We start from the raw sequence: 19,808 nt of genomic DNA on the forward strand, positions 1-19,808 counted from the left end.
CACAGAGCCTGACATAGGGCTCAAACCCACAAACTGCGAGATCATGACCTTAGCCAGACACTTAATCGACTGAGCCACCCAGGCACCCTGAAATTATAACTTACTTTTGAAAGGATAAGAAACACTTAAAACATATCACTTTCTAATCATTTCAGTTTATCTGTGCTCTTGAGTATATGTGTATATTCTATTTGGATTATGGAAAATTTGGACTACTGTCGTCTCTTCCCAACTCCACATTTGGTGAAGTCACATCAGTAGTTTGAAATAAGCCATGGTGGGGATCTTTACACTACAAAAGTCATCAAATGCTATAAACCAGGGCTTGTTGGTTTTCTAGAGTAAACTTAATAAAGTAATGGAAGAACTGTTAGTAAAATATATAAAACAATGAGTATCATATTCATAGCCATGACACTATGAACAGCACAAAAAATTGAGGAAATATTCTTTTGTTATTCAAATTCTATTATCTGAGATTTGCAAACATCATTGATGAATGAGTGAAGTTCTGGCATATAGTTTCTTTGTCTCACTTTCACCTTACTGATTAACATAAATGAAAATACCAACCAACCTTCGGGTTAAAACTATACTTGTTCATCAATTGCAATCATTGATTATCTATAAATACCAAATTTTACTAAAATCTAACAAAAGCATTCTGTGAGAATCAATGAGCTATATGGAATGTACAATAGGAATATTGTTTATATTATTACTTGTAAATCATGTGCCACACATCCTTTATATCTATAAATTCATAATAAGCTGAGGTACATATTCATACTTTATTTTTCTTGGAGAACAGTGGTGAAACATTTACCTGTACCCCACTAGGATAGGTGGAATAAGAGAAAACCTTGAAGGAGAAGGAGAGAGAGTGGAAGTGGGAGAGATGTATAAGTAAATAAGTAAATAAGTAAGGCAGTAAATAAGTCAGGGAGTAATAAGGTTCTGAACAGAACCATGACCAAGAGAGACCCAGAAAGATAATGACTGAAATTTTAAAAATTAAATATAAAAAATTGAAGTTGATTTAAAAAAAAACACAATTACTTTGAAAAAGAGGAAGAACTGAAAAAAGAGGAACTACAATTCATTTCTCTCTTAAAAATTTTCCTTTCACAACCGTCATGCCCTGCTGGTGGGAATGTAAATTAGTGCAGCCACTGTGGAAAACAGTATGGAAGTTCTTCAAAAAGTTAGAAACAGAAACACTATATGATCCAATAATTTCACTATTGGGTACTTACCCGAAGAAAACAAAAACACAAATTTGAAAAGATACATGCACCCCTATGTTTATTGCAGCATTATTTAAAATAGCCACGTCCATTGATAGATAAATGGATAAAGAAGATATGGTATATATACATATCATGGGTTATTACCCAACCATAAAAAAAGAATGAGATCTTGCCATTTAGGACAATATGGATAGATCTAGAGAGTATTCTGCTAAGTGAAATAGTCAGAGAAAAACAAATACTATGATTTCATTTACATATAGAATCTAAAAAACAAATGAATAAACATACATACATAAAGCAGAAACACACCCGTAAATAGAGAACAAATTGATGGTTTCCAGGGGCAGGGAGTGGGGGGATGGGCAAAAGGCATGAAGAGGAGTGGAAGGTACAGGCTTCCACTTATGAAATGAATTAGTCACAAGGATGAAAGGTATAGCATAGGGAATACAGTCGATACTACATAGAAGAGCACTGTATGGTGACAGATGGTAGCCATACTTGTGGTGAGCATTAACATAATGTATACATTGGATGAATCACTATGTTGTACACCTGAAACTAACATAACATTGTGTGTCAACTATACTTCAATAAAAAAAAAAAATCACTGAAAAAAATGTTTTTCCTTCCAACTGGAGGGAAGGTAAAAAGGTGGGAGAGCACTTTTTAGATACTTGTTTCAGAGGTATGCAAGTTAGCCATTAAAAATAAATGCCCTGTTTTATAAAACAATATATTTAATTAAAAATACTGAGCCTCTCAAGTAATAACTCAGACAATCATAAAGTGTATGACTTGAAACAACAAAACTAGAATTCTCTTGAACTGTACTGTTTAGGCAATGTCTTATTATCGTTTCTTTTATGATTCTAAAATGAAATTAGTTCATTGATCCAAGTAATATGAGGTATATCTGGCACTTTAATTTCCAGCACTATAAAAATGTAGCAAGCTATGTTTTATTTTGTTTCTCAAAAGTCTCTGTGTTTTGCGATTGTGTGCATTTTATGTGTTCCTGTCCTTTCTCTCTGGAAACTTAAGCTCCAAGAAGGCTAAAACTTATCAGTTATGCCCTTCATTTCTGCTCACGGTACTTAACCATATGCTTCTACATGGTTTAATATATCATGTATAGTTGACTTAAAAGACATAATTCCGGTGGCGCAGTCGGTTAAGCGTCCGACTTCAGCCAGGTCACGATCTCGCGGTCCGTGAGTTCGAGCCCCGCGTCAGGCTCTGGGCTGATGGCTCAGAGCCTGGAGCCTGTTTCCGATTCTGTGTCTCCCTCTCTCTCTGCCCCTCCCCCGTTCATGCTCTGTCTCTCTCTGTCCCAAAAATAAATAAACGTTGAAAAAAAAAAAAGACATAATTCCCCTCCAAATGTAGTTCTAAAATAATCCAAGCATTAGTCATGATCTGAAAGATCGTATCTCTGCAAATTCTAGAATTTACAAAACTTGGATGGAAATTGGATTAGATTGGATGAAAAAAAAAGCCCAGAATGAATAGGAAATATACATGTGCCTTCATTTATCCAACATTAATTATAGTTAACATAACCTCAGATCTGAATGAATTTATCTTCATTGTATTTAAACAACCACCATACCTCTCAAATGCACTTAATAAAGTTAGAATATTTTGGAGGCTTTTAAAACATGTTTTTAATATTTATTTATTTTTGAGAGAGAGAGAGTGAGTGAGTAGGGGGAGAGAGAGGGGGAGACACAGAATCCCAAGCAGGCTCCAGGCTCTGAACTGTCAGCAAAGAGCCCAACGTGGGGCTTGAACCCGTGAACCATGAGATCATGACCTGAGCTGAAGTTGGATGCTTAACCGACTGAGCCACCCAGGTGCCCCTAGAATATTTTATAAAATAATGTGGGAGAATAGTAAAAAGGTAGGACCAAAAATTGACTCCCAGATAATCTCTTCCTGAGCAAAAGAAAACAGGAGGAGTGAAAAAATTTAGGATGGTAGTATTTTTTTATATTAACTTAATGCTTTAGACTTTATAAATTATCTTAAAATAAAAACAAAGATCTTGTGCAGAACAGAATCTATCTGTCTCAAGTATAATTTACCAGAGAAGAAAGTTTCCCTTTTAAGATTTTACTATCTGAGATTTATTTTTGTCAGTCTTAAAATTGAAGAGAAATATTATTCTTAGGATTTTAGATTTAGGCAAGAAAAGGCACTATACGTTCTAATTAGAAAAGTAAGATTTTTATCTGAGACAAAAGTTTATAAATATTGCCCTCAGGATTTATAACACCTCAGAGAGTTTCTTACTCTTATTTTGAGGCAGGAGTGCTCGACCGACTGTCTGGCTTTTATGCAAAGGCATATCCTAAGAGATTTCCAACCTAGCTGGTTGGCAATGTTATCACATCTTCTTTTTTAAAAGGAGTATTAACTAAATGTAAACATAACAGAGAACCTCTCAAACATTTTAATGGGTCCCCATGGGTAAATGCTATTTCTTTTGGGTGGTTTCATTAATTTGTTCTCGTGATGCATTTCATAAACTCTATACTGGGTTTCATCATGTTAAAGTAGTGCTCTCCACCCACCGTCCCCCAAACAAAAAAACTCCTAACCACCACTGACCTCTTCCATGTATCACTTATCTGTCCTACTAAATATTTACTACTAAATATTTATTTGGGCAAGGGACATTGTTTTTTTTCACTGCTCTGTCTCTCTCCAGTGAGCACCCTGGGCCTGAAATACCGAAGGTGTTTAATGATTATTTGCTGATTGGATGAAAGAATAATTAAGTGGATAGATGGTGAGAGGCTCAGCAAATTGGATGCCCTGTTTGATTTACCAGGCTGAGCTTCTTAGCTCAGCAGGTTGAGCAAGTATAAAAAGTTTCTAGCTGCTCAGAGCGATGTGACTCACAGATGTGTGTTTCCTCATAAACTTTCTTGTCTTTTTTAAAAAATATTTGTTTACTTAATTTTTTAAATGTTTATTGTTGAGAGGAAGATCATGGGTGAGGGAGGAGCAGAGAGAGAGGAGAACGGAGGATCTCAAGCAGGCTCTGCGCCAACAGCAGTGATTCCAATGCGGGTCTTAAACTCAGGAACCGTGAGATCATGACCTGAGCCAAAGTTGGATGCTCAATGGATTGAGCCACCTGGGTGCCCCATTTAAATTTTTTATTGAGGTAGCACATATATTTAGTATAGTATACCAATTATAAATATATAGATTAATATACTCATATAATAGCCATGTAGGTCAAGATATAACATTTTAAGCACCCAGGAAAGCCCCCCTCCCCCCCCCATGTTCTTTCTCAGTCTGTACCCTCTAGAAGGAACTACTGGTCTGACTTCTATCATTGTAGGTTGATTTTGCCTATTCATCCCCCATTCCCAGCTTTACTGAGGTATAATTGATAATTTAAAACTGTATATATTTGAGGTACATGAATTGATAATTTGATATTAAGTATACGTTGTAATATAATCATCACAGTCAAGTTAATTAGCATAGCCCATCTTTTCACACGATTACAAATTGCTTCTTTACATCTGTGATGAGAGCATTTAAGATCTACCCTCTTAGCAAGTCTGAAGTATACAATACAGTATTGTTAATTATAGTCACATTGTTGTTGTAGCTCTTCAGAATATATTTACCTGTGTAACTGAAACTTTGGCCCTCAGTAAATTTTCAATTGTTAAGGTCAAAGTTCATCTGAAAATGTGTTTCTATAATACCTCTTATACATTAGACTCAATTCAGAAGTTATGAATAATCTCAAAGGACTCACATAACTATTCTCATTAGAGCTTTGTAGGACTAGAATAAACTTTTTGTAAAGTTTAATCTCAGTAAAATAGCAACTACAGTCTGAAATAGCTTAGCATTAATGCTTTCTGCAGAAGGTTTAAGTTTTTCTAAAGCCCTTTTCTAATTTGAAGACATAATTTGTTTGATAAACCCAACTTCTTTCTAGTTACCCTAGAATTTTAAGTTAGGGTCATTAATAAAAAGTATAGAGGAAATCTTGGTTGTATCTGTACATATTTAATGGTGCTAATCAATTTATTGAGAAATCAGCAACACCTGATGAAATTCTTAAATTTTGTAAAGGAAACACTTTAAATGAAACTGTTTTGCTTATGGTACTAATTTCAGCAAACACAAAATTTCTACCAGTTGGGTGTGATACTTGTTTGCTTCTCACATAAAATGAAATTTAGCTTGTATTTAAAGAATATTCATGTACCCACTGTAGTTAGAAGATTTCTTTATTTGACAGGCATTTTTTTCACACATGAGTGCTAGAGGAAGCAGGTTGAGAAAATCATAGAGGATGAACACAAGTCAATGATTTCTACAAAAAATGCTGATTCTGAGAATAATAGATACCAAGTCATCAGCATCAACCCTGTGCTATCAGAAATATACAGGGTTGTCAACAAAATATTTTTAAAAATTAAAAAAAAAGGAGAAGAAGGATGTTAGGAACTGTGGTAATTAATTTGTTATCTCACTTAATGTCCTCAATATCCCTATGATTCAGATCTGATTGTTGTATCTATTTTACAGATGAGGAATCTGAGATTTAAGATTGAAAAATGTGGGAAAAAAAAGGTTGAAAAATGTGCTCAAGGTCTCACAGAGAATTAGCAGTAGGCCAGTTAGAAGTCATGTTTATCAGGCTCTAAAGCTTCTGGTCTATGTTATTGTATTATACTGCAACTCTAGTATAGGTTTGTGTTTTTACTTGAATAATGGAATATTTGATTAGAAAATATTGCATAAATTCACAGGTCAAGTTCAAAGTCACTACTTTGAATAAAATCCCTGAAAAATTCCAGAAGTAGTAAGTTCAGTAAGTCAGAAAGTGAAAAGGAATCAAAGGAGATACTGTTAGAAAAGAAGAGATTGAAATGCAAAGGGCTTTAAATGCTATGTTAAGGACTTCAGGTTTTATCCTATAGACCAATGGTTCTCAGCTTCTAGTGTGCATTAGAATCCCCTGGAGGATGTACACCTTATCCCCAGAGTTTCTGATCAACTTGTGGTTTCTGTAATCAACTTGTGGCTAGAAAGAAAGAGGTCAGGGCTGAATCAGTCTTTAGCTTGAGAGACAGGATAGATCATGATGTCACTAAATGAGAGAAAGACCAGAGGAAGCTGTGAATTACATGGGGGAGAACTCACTAAACTTCGTTTCAAACTTATTTTACCTCACATGTTTAAAGGCAACCAGTGGAGATGACCATACCTGGAACTCAAGTATGAGGTCAGAGGGAAAGATGATAATTTAAGACTCAAACAACACAGAAATAGATGTTTAAACTATAGACATGGATAAAGCCCCTTAGGGCTAGAGAAATAAGAAGGTAACAGCATTGAAATGTGGGGGAACAATGTTATTTAAGGGATGTGCATAAAGATAGTCACTGAAAGAAACAGGGGAAGAAACTCAACTCTCAGAGATGCAAAAGAACAAAGGTAGAGTGTGGCTTCTGAAACCAAGAGAAGGATTTTGAGACAGACTACTATTAACCAGATAACTATTAACAGTATCAAACGGTGTGCTGAAAGTTGGCGGGTGGCTTCAACTTTTGATGATAAGGACAGTAGTAGCCTCTGTCCCATTGAGCTGTATTCTAGTGGTTCCACAGAACTGGAGAAATGAATTAAGGATCTAAAATGAGAAGTATGAGCACCCTAAGTAAGTAAAGTGCTTTAGAGTATAACATACTGTCATTGTAAATTATTATTAGTAAAGTATCTTAAGTGTGGAAACTGAAGCTTTGAAAGCTTCCATGATTTACCCTTTGTCATAGAGCCATGGCCGAATCAGTATGTGGTGGAGTCTTCTGACTTTTCACTGATAAGCCCTGATAAGTATGAGGTTTTAAGATAAAACCCCGATGACGAATAAGTGGATGGCTAGCCAAGGTCTTGAATTTTCTCTTACCATCTGTAAAACAGGCCTCTGGCTCATCTGAATTTATAGGTTCAGCCTCTGCTTCTTCTCCTTCTCCTGGCAGAGGGTTATCAACTGTGCTGCACTCAGAGGAACTCGACCGGTTCAATCTCTAAAAAGAAATGCACCAGCCCACCAGGCAGTTAATTTAGAGGTTATTCAAATCTTATATTCAAGCCATACTTAATAATCAAATTCATGCAAAGTGTTATGAAAAAAAGATTAACAAGTATGATGGCCATAAAAACGTATAAACACATATTGAGGTCAAGTAAACTTACAATGCATCTATGCTTAATCTTTCTATCTACACATCCCGTGAAAATTAAATTTTATTATTTTTAGTATGCTAGCAAGTAAGTATATGGACAGAATTAGCATAAGGTAATTGTTTGATAAGCTATAGCATTTGTAAAGTATTGGCCAAATTTTTATTATGTTTTATGTTTAATATAATTTGTGTACACCAGTAATTATATTCAGACAACCAAGATCCTGATAGAAATAATACAAGTGCCAAATTGCCAATGCCTGAGAATTGAAAGATTGTATCTGACAGTTGGCAGAAAAAGTTTATTGATACTTAAAATTAGAAAAAAAAGAAATAAATTAGTGTAAAATGAAATCCAAACATATTTCCTCTATTAGCTCTTGGATTTAACAATATGTATCAGGATGATATAGATAGAAGGCTTTTCACCAAGACAAAAAAAAGTCAAATATTATATTGGAATCAAAATGCCAAAGACCACACTAATTGTTTCATTCAACACAGACCACTTTAGTATAAAATTTCAGGATATAGTTGAAAAGATCATAAAGTATTATATATAATGTCAAAAGATAGTGGTTACCAAAGTGAGCACCACATGCAAAATCTGAAACAAAGATTCAATGAAATTAAATATGGTGGTTTCACACATGAGAGGAATGAATTCATTGTCATTATGATCATATAATTGATCATAAGACAAGTTCTTCCCACCCAGAAATTTATGATCAAACATGATGTTTACACACTTATACATACACAGAAATTTTAGAAAAAATACATACAGCAATTGTAGCAAAACTGTCAATTTTTCCTAATATTGCTTTATAAGGGGTAGAGCAGCACATCAATAGAAGAGTTCATTTTTCATTCTCATTTGCTGAATGACATGTGAATATTGAAAACTACCAGTTATTACAGCACATGCTTCTCTTATTAAGATTATAGCTTTACTTTAGAATAGTTCTATAAATACAAGTGCTAAAAGCAAGGAAATACTCATCTCCATTAAATTGGTTTTTTAATCAATTAATTTGCATTAATATTATAGGCCAAATCTAAAATATTAATTTTTAGAGATTTACTGGGAAGCTAAAAATGTGGGTACCACATTCTCAGTGTTAATATTATCACACATTATTCAACACCAGTAAAAAAGTCATTGATACAGCTTTATACATAAGGAATGATATAAGCAAGGTTCTTTTTATGAGAGCAAAGAATTATGATTACTATAATATTTATAATCCTATTGGCATGGGGCTTTATTCCCACCAGGTTGAAGAGTTTTATAATAATATCCGTTATGAACAATATTACTATGAAATTTCACTTAAAAAGCAGAATTAAATTGATTGAATTAATCTTAAATGACTTTAAAATAAAATTTTAAATAAAATGCATCTAATATGCAGAATTTACTAATTTACTAATTTACTCAGGCTAAATTAATGAAAACACCTTCAACCTTCATATTTGGTTTTCTCATTAAGCATTAGCAAAAAAATATATGCCAAGTTAATTTATAAGCAAATAAAAATTAAGATGATTTTATAAAGTGTATCATGTCATTTCTGAAACTTTTTTCATAGTATGGCAACTTTTTGACGTTTAAATTCAGAGTTTGGCTCAAATTGTATATAATAAATGACAGTTATTCAAGATAAGTCCTCATTGCAACAGACAATATATTAAATATAGTAATATTTAATATGAACTACAGTTTGTATCATAAGCCAAATTGCTATGACTCTTTAGAAATTCAAGTTTGGAATATTTTTAGGAATTCACTGTTTTCCCAGGAATGCATGAAGTATTCACAAAGTAGCTATTTTAATACTGTATATAATATTAAATGCTTATGTATATGCCCTAGTGATGTAGAGAGTTTAGATGTAATCTATTCAGTCTTTAAATTTAATATTTACTAAAGTCGAAGTGTCTTTAAACAGCGTCCAAAAGGATGCCTTTAAATAGAAAGGCTAACATCTAAAATGAAAACTTTCCCTTGAAGGGAAATGCATTTAATTCTCATGACAGGTATTGCTGTATTTAACTATTGAATCTTCTTATTTTCTTGTTAGTACACAGAGAAGATCATACCAATCATTTGAATCGCTTTACATTATTATTATTATTTTCAATTCTATTAACTCAATCATTTGTTTTTTTAGTTTCCTTTCTTGTAATTATGGAAATCAAAGAATTATTATAGTAAACTAAGAGCAGTAAAATAAATACTTTAGTGTAGAAAATTCCCCTTTTGATATTATAAATAGCCTATTCTGTAATTTTTGTGTGGATTTTGGTTTTAATAAAAAATGAAATATACTTTTGTCTATAGCTTTTTTGCTTGTCTTGTCAACAAATATAATTTTTTACCTTTGACAGCCTATACATATAGGCTGTATAAACATAGGATCATAGATGTAGAGTCATTAGCATTAGGAATAGAAAATATACCATAGACAGCATTCCTGCCTTTTTATTGAATAATATGGCATCATTTATTGACACTTTCTAAGATTTTCTTTCTTTTCTTTAAGTAAAATCTATACTTGATTCAAAAATTTTAAATGTACAATAATATATGGCAAAAAACAAAAGTCCTTTCCACTCTTTGATTCTATTCCCTACTATATATACAGTGTGTATGTGTGTGTGCATACATATATATCTTTCCATATTCAGTGTGCATCCATACAACATTGAAGTAGTTTGGAAATAATCTAATCTTGATTCAAACTTATATAGCTATCTAAGAGGCCCCTTTCAACATTTGAAAATATAACCAGATTAAGATGATGGAGTAGTAGGACCCTATGCTTGCCTTGTCCCTTGAATGCAGCTAGATAAATATCAAATGATTCTGAAGACCCAGTAAATCAATCTGAAGACTGAGAAAACAAACTGCACAAGTAAAGGGAGAGAAAAGACCACATGGTAGAAGGTAGGAAGTATGGAGCTGTGATTTGGGGGAGAAAGGATTGTGGGCTGTGGAGGAGAAGGAGTCCTGATCATGGAGAGAGGAAGGAAGACACAGAGAGGGACAGAGAAAGAGAGAGTGAGAGAAATGTACAGGGGATTGCACAATAAAAGCACTTCCTCAAAACCACTGACTGAGAAAATGAGGAGCTGATTATCATGAGTTTTTATAACCAGTGGAGCTCAAAAATTGGAGTTTAGAAGTCCATACCATGTGGATGGTGGATGCGCTTGGTGGATGCAGTGGTGCTCCTGTGGAGAAGGAGGGCAGAAGCCCAGGAGCAGATGGCACGATCTGAGAACCCCTGGGATATACTGGGAGAGATAGTTTCCCCTTCTTGGAGTGCATCTGGGAGAGGAGGATAACCTCTCAGGGGACAAAACAGCTGGTGGGTGCCATTGTGCTGCCCTGTTCCTTAGCATAGGAAAAGAGACACCTGCTGAGGGCAGCTAACCTGGACACTGGCTTTTTGCTATGCTTTACTCTAAACTCCAGGCTCCTGCATGTTGGTGCAAATGCCATTCTGGGACAAACTGGCACCAACCCCAGTGCCATGAGACCCTGGCCCAGAGGACCACAGCAGGTCTGTGGCACACCAGGTCCCTAAAACTTAGATTTTGAAACCCAGCCAACATGCCTGAGATAAAACACAGGTGCACTACACTGCTGGGAGGGCAGAATGGCCCAGACACAGGGTGAAGGCAGAGATCTGAGGAATGCCTGGGACACATGAGGTGAGATTGTTTGCTCTTTTGTGAGGGCTTCACAGACAGTGGCAGACACAAACTCTCCTCTCCGGGGATGAGGGAGAGGGTTGTTGCCATTTTTCTCCCCCACCCATCAGAACAGACTGACTTCAGTGAGCAGAACAGCTCCAACAGTGGAGACCTGAGCTGCTTACACCAAGCCCCACCCCTCTGAGCTCTGCAGGTGCTTCTTTACTAGGGCAAGTGTACCTGAGAACCAGAGCAGTTGGCTCTTCCCCCAGAGGACCAGCACAAACTCCTGCACACACCAAGTCTACTGACCACAGAGTGTGCAAAGCTTCAGCTCTAGGACACATAGGATCTAGCCTCTTAACAAGCAGACCAGAGCACACCTAGTTAAAACTCACCACACTCTGGACAAGGTGAAAACACTCCCCACGGCAGGCAAGAAGAAACTTTGCAGAGGACTGACCTGAGGGGAAAAGCAGCCAAAACAGTAGCAGAGTACACACAGCATAAACCAGAAACACCTCCTGAAATGCCAGGCCCTGGACAGTATATGATCTCTTCTTCGTAAAGCCATTACTCTCTGAAGCAGGAAACATAGCAAGCTTTCATAACACACAGAAGGCAGAGACCTAGACAAAATGCTAAGATGGAGGAGTTCATCCATCCCAAAAGAAAGAACAAGAAAAGGTCATGGTCAGGGATCTCTTTGAAACAGATATAAGTAATATGCTTGATCTAGAATTTAGAACAATCATAAGGATATTAGCTGGGCTTAAGAAAAGCATAGAAGACACCATAGAAAAGCATAGAAGACAATAGGCAGTCCCCTATTGTAGAGCTAAAAGACCTAAAAACCAGTCACGTTGAAATAAAAAAAATACTATAACCGAGATGAGAAACTGACTGATTGTAATGACCACAAGGATGAAAGAATCATAGGAATGAATAAGTAACATAGAAGATAAAATTATGGAAATTAATGAAGCTGAAAAGAAGGGGGAAAGAAAAATACAGGATCATGAATAAGACTTAGGGAATTCAATGACTCCTTAGGTGTATTAACATTTGTATCATAGGAGACCCAGAAAAAGGAGAGAGGATAAAAGGGGAAGAAGGTTTATTTGAGCAGATTATAGCTGAAAACTTCCATAATCTGGGGAAGGAAACAGATATACAAATCCAGGAGGCACAGAGAACTCCCATCAAAATCAACCAAAGCAGGCCAACACCAAGACATATTAAAGTAAAATTTGCAAAACACAGAGTTAAGGAAAAAATCCTAAAAGCAGCCAGGAAAATGAAATCTCTAACTCACAAGGGAAGACAAATAAGGTTAGCAGCAGACCTATTCCCAGAAACTTGGCAGGCCAGAGGGAGTGGCATGATATATTCAATGTGCTGAAGAGGAAAAATATATAGTTAAGAATATTATATCCAGCAAGGCTGTCATTCAGAATAGGAGAGATAGAGTTTCCTAGACAAACAAATATTAAAGGAGTTCACAACCACTAAACCAGCTCTGTAAGAAATATTAAAGAGGACTCTTTAAGGGAGAAAGAAAGAGCAATGTGACAAAGACTAGAAAGGAACAGAGAATGGGGTGCCTGGGAGGCTCAGATGGTTAAGCGTCCAACTTTGGCTCAGGTCATGATCTCATGGTTCATGAGTTCAAGGCCCACACTGGGCCCTGTGCTGACAGCTCAGAGCCTGGAGACTGCTCCAGATTCTCTGTCTCACTCTCTCTCCACCCCTCCCCTTCTTGCTCTCTGTCTCTATCTCTTGAAAATAAATAAACATTAAAAAAATTTACAAAAAAGAAAGGAACAGAGAAGATCTCTAGATTGTCTCTAAGATTGGACTAAATGCTCCAGTAAAAAGACACAGAGTAACAGAGTGGATTAAAAAAAAACAGAAAAAAAAACAAAAAACAAGACCCATCTATCTGCTGCCTACAAAAGACTCATTTTAGACCTAAAGACAATTGCAGATTGAAAGTGAGGGGATGGAGAACCATCTACTAGGCTAATAGATGTAAAAAAAAAAAAAAAAGCTGGAGTAGCCATACTTATGTCCGACAACCTAGATTCAAACTAGATTTTAAACCAAAGACTGTAACAAGAGATGAAGAAGGGTACTATATAATAATAACGGGGGTCTATCCAACAAAAAGATCTAACAACTGTAAATATTTATGTCCACAACCTGAAAGCACCCAAATATATAAAACAACTAATAACAAACAAAGAAACCCATTGATTATAATACAATAATAGTAGTGGACTTGAACACCCCACTTACAACAATGGAAAAATCATCTAAGCAGAAAAACAGCAAGGAAACAATCTCTTTGAATGATCACTGAACCAGATGGACTTAACAGATATATTCAGAACATTTCATCCCAAAGCAGCAGAATACACATTGTTTTCAAGTGCACATGGGACATTCTCCAGAATAGAACCACATAGTGGGTCACAAATCAGACTTCAACAGATACAAAAAAATTAAGATCATACCATGCATATTTTCTGACCAGAACACTATGAAACTTAAAGTCAACTACAAGAAAAAATTTGGAAAGACCACAAATACATGGAAGTTAAAGAACATCCTACTAAAGAATGAGTTAACCAAGAAATTAAAGAAGAAATAAAAGAATACATGGAAGTAAATGAAAATAAAAACATGATGGTCCACAATCTTTGGGATACAGCAAAAGAAAAGTCATAAGAGGGGGGTATACAGCAATATAGCATTACCTCAAGAAGAAAAATGTCAAATACACAACCTAACCTTACACCTAAAGGAGCTAGAAAAGAAAGAGCAAAGAAGCCTAAAGCCAACTGAAGAAGAGAAATAATAAAGATTAGAGCAGAAATAAATGATATAGGAAAAAAAAAACCAATAGATCAGATCAATGAAACTAGGATTAGTTCTCTGAAAGAATAAATTGATGGACCCCTAGCCAGACTTATCAAAAAGAAGAGAGAAATGACCCAAATAAATAAAATCACAAATGAAAGAGATCGCAACCAACACCACAGAAATACAAACAATTATAAGAGAATATTATGAAAAATTATATGCCAACAAACTGGGCAACCTAGGAGAAATGGACAAATTCCTAAAAACATACAAACTACCAGAACTGAAACAAGAAGAAATAGAAAATTTGAACAGATCCATAACCAGCAAAGAAATTGAATCAGTAATCAAAAATCTCCCAAAAAACAAAAGTCCAGGGCCAGATGAAATCCCAGGGGAATTCTACCAAACATTTAATGAAGAATTAATATCTATTATTTTTTTTAAGTTTATTTATTTATTTTGAAAGAGAGAGAGAAAGAACGTGAGAGGGGCAGAGACAGATGGAGAGAGAGAGAATCCAATGTGGGGTTCAGTCTCACAAACCATGAAATCATGACCTGAGCTGAAACCAAGAGTTGGTTGCTTAACTGACTGAGCCACCCATTCTTCTCAAACTGTTCCAAAAAATAGAAATGGAAGGAAAATTCCAAACTCTTCCTATGAGGTCAGCATTACCTCGATGCTAAAGCTAGAAAAAGACCCACTAAAAAGGAGAATAATAGGTCAATATCCCCGATGAACATTGATATAACTCTCAACAAGATACTAGCAAATTGAATCCAACAAGTAAATTAAAAATTATTTGCCCACAATCAAGTGGGATTTATTGCTGGGCTGCAGGGCTGGTTCAATATTTGCCAATCAATCAACGTGATATAACACATTAATAAAAGAAAGGATAAGAACCATATGATACTTTCAAAAGATGTAGAAAAAGCACTTGACAAAATACAGCATCCTTTCTTTTTTTTTTTTTTTAAACATTTATTGATTTTTGAGACAGAGAGAGACAGAGCATGAACAGGGGAGGGTCAGAGAGAGGGAGACACAGAATCTGAAACAGGCTCCAGGCTCTGAGCTGTCAGCACAGAGCCCGACGCGGGGCTCGAACTCACAGACTGCGAGATCATGACCTGAGCCGAAGTCGGCTGCTTAACCGACTGAGCCACCCAGGCGGCCCATACAGCATCCTTTCTTGATAAAAAAATCCTCAACAAAGTGGGGATAAAGGGAACATGCCTCAACATCATAAAGGTCATATACAAAAGACCCACAGTGGGGTCCTCAATGGAGAAAAACTGAGAGCCTTTCCTCTATGGTCAGGAACAAGACAGGGGTTTCCACTCTCACCATTATTATTTGACATAGTACTGGAAGTCCTAGCCTCAGCAATCAGACAACAAAAAGAAATAAAAGGCACCCAAACGGGTAAGGAAGAAGTCAAACTTTCACTATTCGCAGATGATATGACATGATGTAAAATACCTGAAACGCTCAACCAAAAAATTGCTAGAACTGATACCTGTATTCAGTAAAGTCACAGGATACAAAATCAACATACAGAAATTTGTTGCATTTCTATACACCAATAATAAAGCAGTAGAAAAAGAAATCAAGGAATCAATCCCATTTTCAATTGCATCAAACCCCATAAGATACCTGGGAATAAACCTAACCAAAGAAGTAAAAGAATTATACTCTGAAAACTATAGAACACTGATGAAAGAAATTGAAGATGACACAAAGAATTGGAAAAACATTCCATGTTCATGGATTAGAAGAACAAATATTGTTAAAACGTCTATACTACCCAAAGAAATCTACACATTTAATGCAACCCTTATCAAAATACCACCAGCAATTTTTCACAGAGCTAGAATAAACAATCCTAAAATTTGTATGGAATCACAAAAGACCCCAAATAGCCAAAGCAATCTTGAAAAAGAAAAGCAAAGCTGGAGGCATCACAATTCCAGATTTTAAGTTACAAAGCTGTAATCATCAAGACCGTATGGTACTGGCACAAACAGAGACATACACATCAATAGTACAGAATAGAAAACCCAGAAATGGACCCACAACTATATGGGCAACTAATTTTTGGTGAAGCAGAAAAGAATATCCTAGGAAAAAGACAGTCTCTTCAACAAATGGTGTTGAGAAAATTGGAGAGCAACATTCTGTCCACTGGATCACTTTGTTACACTCTACACAAAAATAAATTCAAAATGGATGAAAGACTTAATGTGAGACAAGAAACCATCAAAATCCTAGAGGAAAACACAGGCAGCAACCTCTCTGACATAGGCCATAGCAACTTCTTGTCAGACACATCTCCAGAGGCCAGGGAAACAAAAGCAAAAATGAATTATTGAGACTTCATCAAGATAAAAATCTTCTGTACAGTGAAGGAAACAATCAACAAAACTAAAAGGCAGACTATGGAATGGGAGAAGATATTTGCAAATTACATGTCTGATAAAAGGTTTGTATCCAAAATCTATAAAGGGTTTATCAAACTCAGCACCCCCCTCCAAAATAATCCAGTGACAAGCGGAAGACATGAATAGACATTTTTCCAAAGAAGACATCTAGATGACTATCAGACACATGAAAAGATGCTCAACATCACTCAACATCAGAGAGATACAAATCAAAACCATGATGAGATACTGCATCACACCTGTCAGAATGGTTAAAACTAACAACTCAGAAAACAACAGATGTAGGTGAGGATTGGGGAAAGGGGAACCCTCTTACACTGTTGGTGGGAATGTAAACTGGTGCAGACACTCTAGAAAACAGTATGGAGATTCCTAAAAAAGTTAAAAATAGAACTACCTTATGACCCAGCAATTGCACTATTAGGTATTTACTCAAAGGATAAAAAAAATACTGATTCAAAGGGGCACGTGCACCCCAATATTTATAGCAGCATTATCAACAAAAGCCAAATAATGGAAAGAGACCAAATGTTCATCGACTGATGAATGGATAAAGAGGATGTGGTACATATATACAATGGAATACTACTCAGCAATAAAAAGTATGAAATCTTGCCATTTGCAATGACATGGATGGAACTAGAATGTATTATGCTAAGTGTAATAAATCAGTTCAAGAAGGACAAATACTATATGATTTCACTCATATGTGGAATTTAAGAAACAAAACAGATGAACATAGGGTAAGAAAAAAAGAGAAGGAGGCAAATATAAGAAACTTAACTATAGAGAACAAACTGAGAGTTGCTGGGTGGGGAAGTGAGTGGGGGGATGGGTTAAATGGGTGATGGGCATTAAGGATGGCACTTGTTGTGATGAGCACTGGGTGTTATATATCAGTGATGAATCACTAAATTCTACTCCTGAAACCAGCATTACGCTATATGTTAACTAAGTACAATTTAAATAAAAACTTGAAACATTAAAAAAAATGATCAAATTAAGTACTTTTTTATTCGTCATGGTTCTTTCAATTGCCTAGAAGGTGTTTTTTCTACAATACCTAATGTGAATAGAGACTGTTAAATATAGGTGTTATATGAGAAACTGCCCTAAGCTGGTAACTTACAATGTTATTACTGACGTATCCCGAAATAGGCATTCACATCATAAGGCTATTTCATGCTAGTTGGACTTTTCTTATTTTGAGAGGTATGAAGTAGGATTATCTAATAATTTGATGATCTGCCACTCAAAAAAAGCCAAAAAAGAAAAAAAAAATTCAAACCTATTCTACCTATTGTAGAAAATACAGAACCCAACAAAAACCTTATGCAAAGAGGATGGTTGGTGTTGAAAACATTCCAAAGATTATACATTTAAAATACATACTGTAAGTCTGATTGCTATATACAACAAAAGATATTCTTTGAGGAGCAGAGCTTAGAATAGTTATTCCACCGGAGAAGTGAAACAAAGAAACACGGAAGAGAGCAAGAAGTTGAGAGAAGCAAATCAAAGAGAAGAGATGGGCATATATGGGCAGAAAAATTAAGGGAGACATTAATGATAAACTAAGCTCTACTGTATGTCATTAAGCTTAAGAAATATTTTTTTATTATATTCAAATAACATCACCCATATTTTAATTTTAGAGTCTAATTTTACAATTGATATTCATAATGAGGGCCCTGAAATCATTAAAGGAGTAAAATGGTCAAGTTCAGAAAAAAAGATCGAAGGACCTTTAAAGAAGAAATCTACAGATTCTACTATGCTTTGTGGGAGTAGGGGTCCAGTGTTTTCCAAGCTCCCATTCTATCATGGGATAACTTCAATTTAAAATATTCTTTTCTGGTCTAGAACCAAAATATGCTTTCCTCTTCCTTGCAGTTGTTAGGGCCCTTTATGCCCTCTGGAAAATGCAAATATTATCTTCCTACAGCCTTTTCAAAATGAGACTACCATTTGTGTTTTTCATCTTAAGAGTACTGATATTTAGTTTCTTTACATGACTTAGCATTCTAGGCGCCTCAAGTCCCTCCAATCCTTTTCTCATCTCTCTAAAATCCCGATCTCTCTCAAGATTCTTTTTAAATGATAATGCCAGTTAAAAAGTACCGAAGATATCCTTCATCAATGGAAATGACAATAGTATTTTCCTTTCTGTTATCTAGATTTACTACCATTTCAGTAGCAATTTTTAGTTTAATTACTAGTTACAGTAAACTCTTGACTCGAGGCAACTAAAACCCCAGCACTTTTTCAGAGAAAGGGTAAGAAATGGAAGTTTTCCTTTTCTAGTGTTCTTGATGACTACTAGAGAAAGTCTGTAGGCTTTTAGAGAACAGCTGCTTGTTCAGCAGGAAATCCACTTAACAGTTCCATCACAGGGTCAACGTGGTGTATAGTATTAGATGATGGAGATATAATGAGGTCAAATCTCAGGCACATCCATGGAAATTCAAAATTAAGCAAATGATTTCACTGAGAATTCTTACTTTTTCCATAATCTTCTATCTAGAGCACTTCCTATTTAAAAACATGACAATTTATATGCCTAAAAGATAAGATCTTGCATATGAAAACAAACAAACAAACAAATTTTGGCCACATAAAAGATTGGACTGATTACAGGTGTCTCAGCCAGATCGTACAGGGTCATCTTGGATCTTTAAAAGGCAAGTGACATTCACCAATATGGACTTGCCATGCAATCAACCAATGGTATTCTGTGCACTAACACAGAACTCCTATCTGCAGAGAATAGATATTTAAGTAGCTGGAATACAGTGGGTCAAGTGAGAAGGAAAAACTTAAAAACTTGAGAAACAAGTATTTAAATATTTCTGCTACTGAGGCCTACTAGAAGTGGATAAATAAGGACTGGAACACAGGCAAACATTCTGGCAAAATGTGAGGTAAAAACGTAAACTCTAAGACTCAAGCTCATTATTCACTTACAATTAAAAAAAATAATAACAAACAAACAAAAAAAACTACTGGTACATTTATGCTAGCCCCTTAAAACTACGCATAATGAGGAAGGAGAAGGAAAGACAAATTCCAGGGGATGGAACAGTTTTTTGAATACATGGATCTCTAATATTGAAAATACAATGTAAAATAAAAATTGGTACAGAAAAAGCATATTTTTCCTAATGTTTATGTAGGCAGCTTCTGCCAAAGAAAAGTATTATATTTTGAGTCATTCTTCACAAATGAAATATCCAGAGTTTTTTCGGCTTCAGGACAATGACCATTCATTAATATGAACCTCATGTTTTCTAACAGTTTGGTAAAAAAAA

At 35.4% G+C, this 19,808-nt stretch overlaps 1 protein-coding gene and 1 long non-coding RNA gene across 5 annotated transcripts in view; one reads left to right on the top strand and one right to left on the bottom strand.

The window, feature by feature from the left end:
• LOC109502716 overlaps nucleotides 1-19,808 on the top strand; it is a 119,498-nt gene that overhangs the window by 76,644 nt on the left and 23,046 nt on the right. The window lies entirely within an intron of this gene.
• The window catches only part of SCN9A (sodium voltage-gated channel alpha subunit 9), a 167,090-nt gene that overhangs the window by 31,396 nt on the left and 115,886 nt on the right, over nucleotides 1-19,808 (bottom strand). For both annotated transcript variants that reach the window (XM_045033892.1, XM_019838208.3), the window contains exon 18: nucleotides 7,207-7,327. In XM_045033892.1, coding sequence (XP_044889827.1) covers nucleotides 7,207-7,327 — 121 coding nt within the window. The remainder of the gene's footprint in view (nucleotides 1-7,206; nucleotides 7,328-19,808) is intronic.

Source organism: Felis catus, chromosome C1, assembly GCF_018350175.1.
Source record: "Felis catus isolate Fca126 chromosome C1, F.catus_Fca126_mat1.0, whole genome shotgun sequence".
NCBI classification, from domain to species: Eukaryota; Metazoa; Chordata; class Mammalia; order Carnivora; family Felidae; genus Felis; species Felis catus.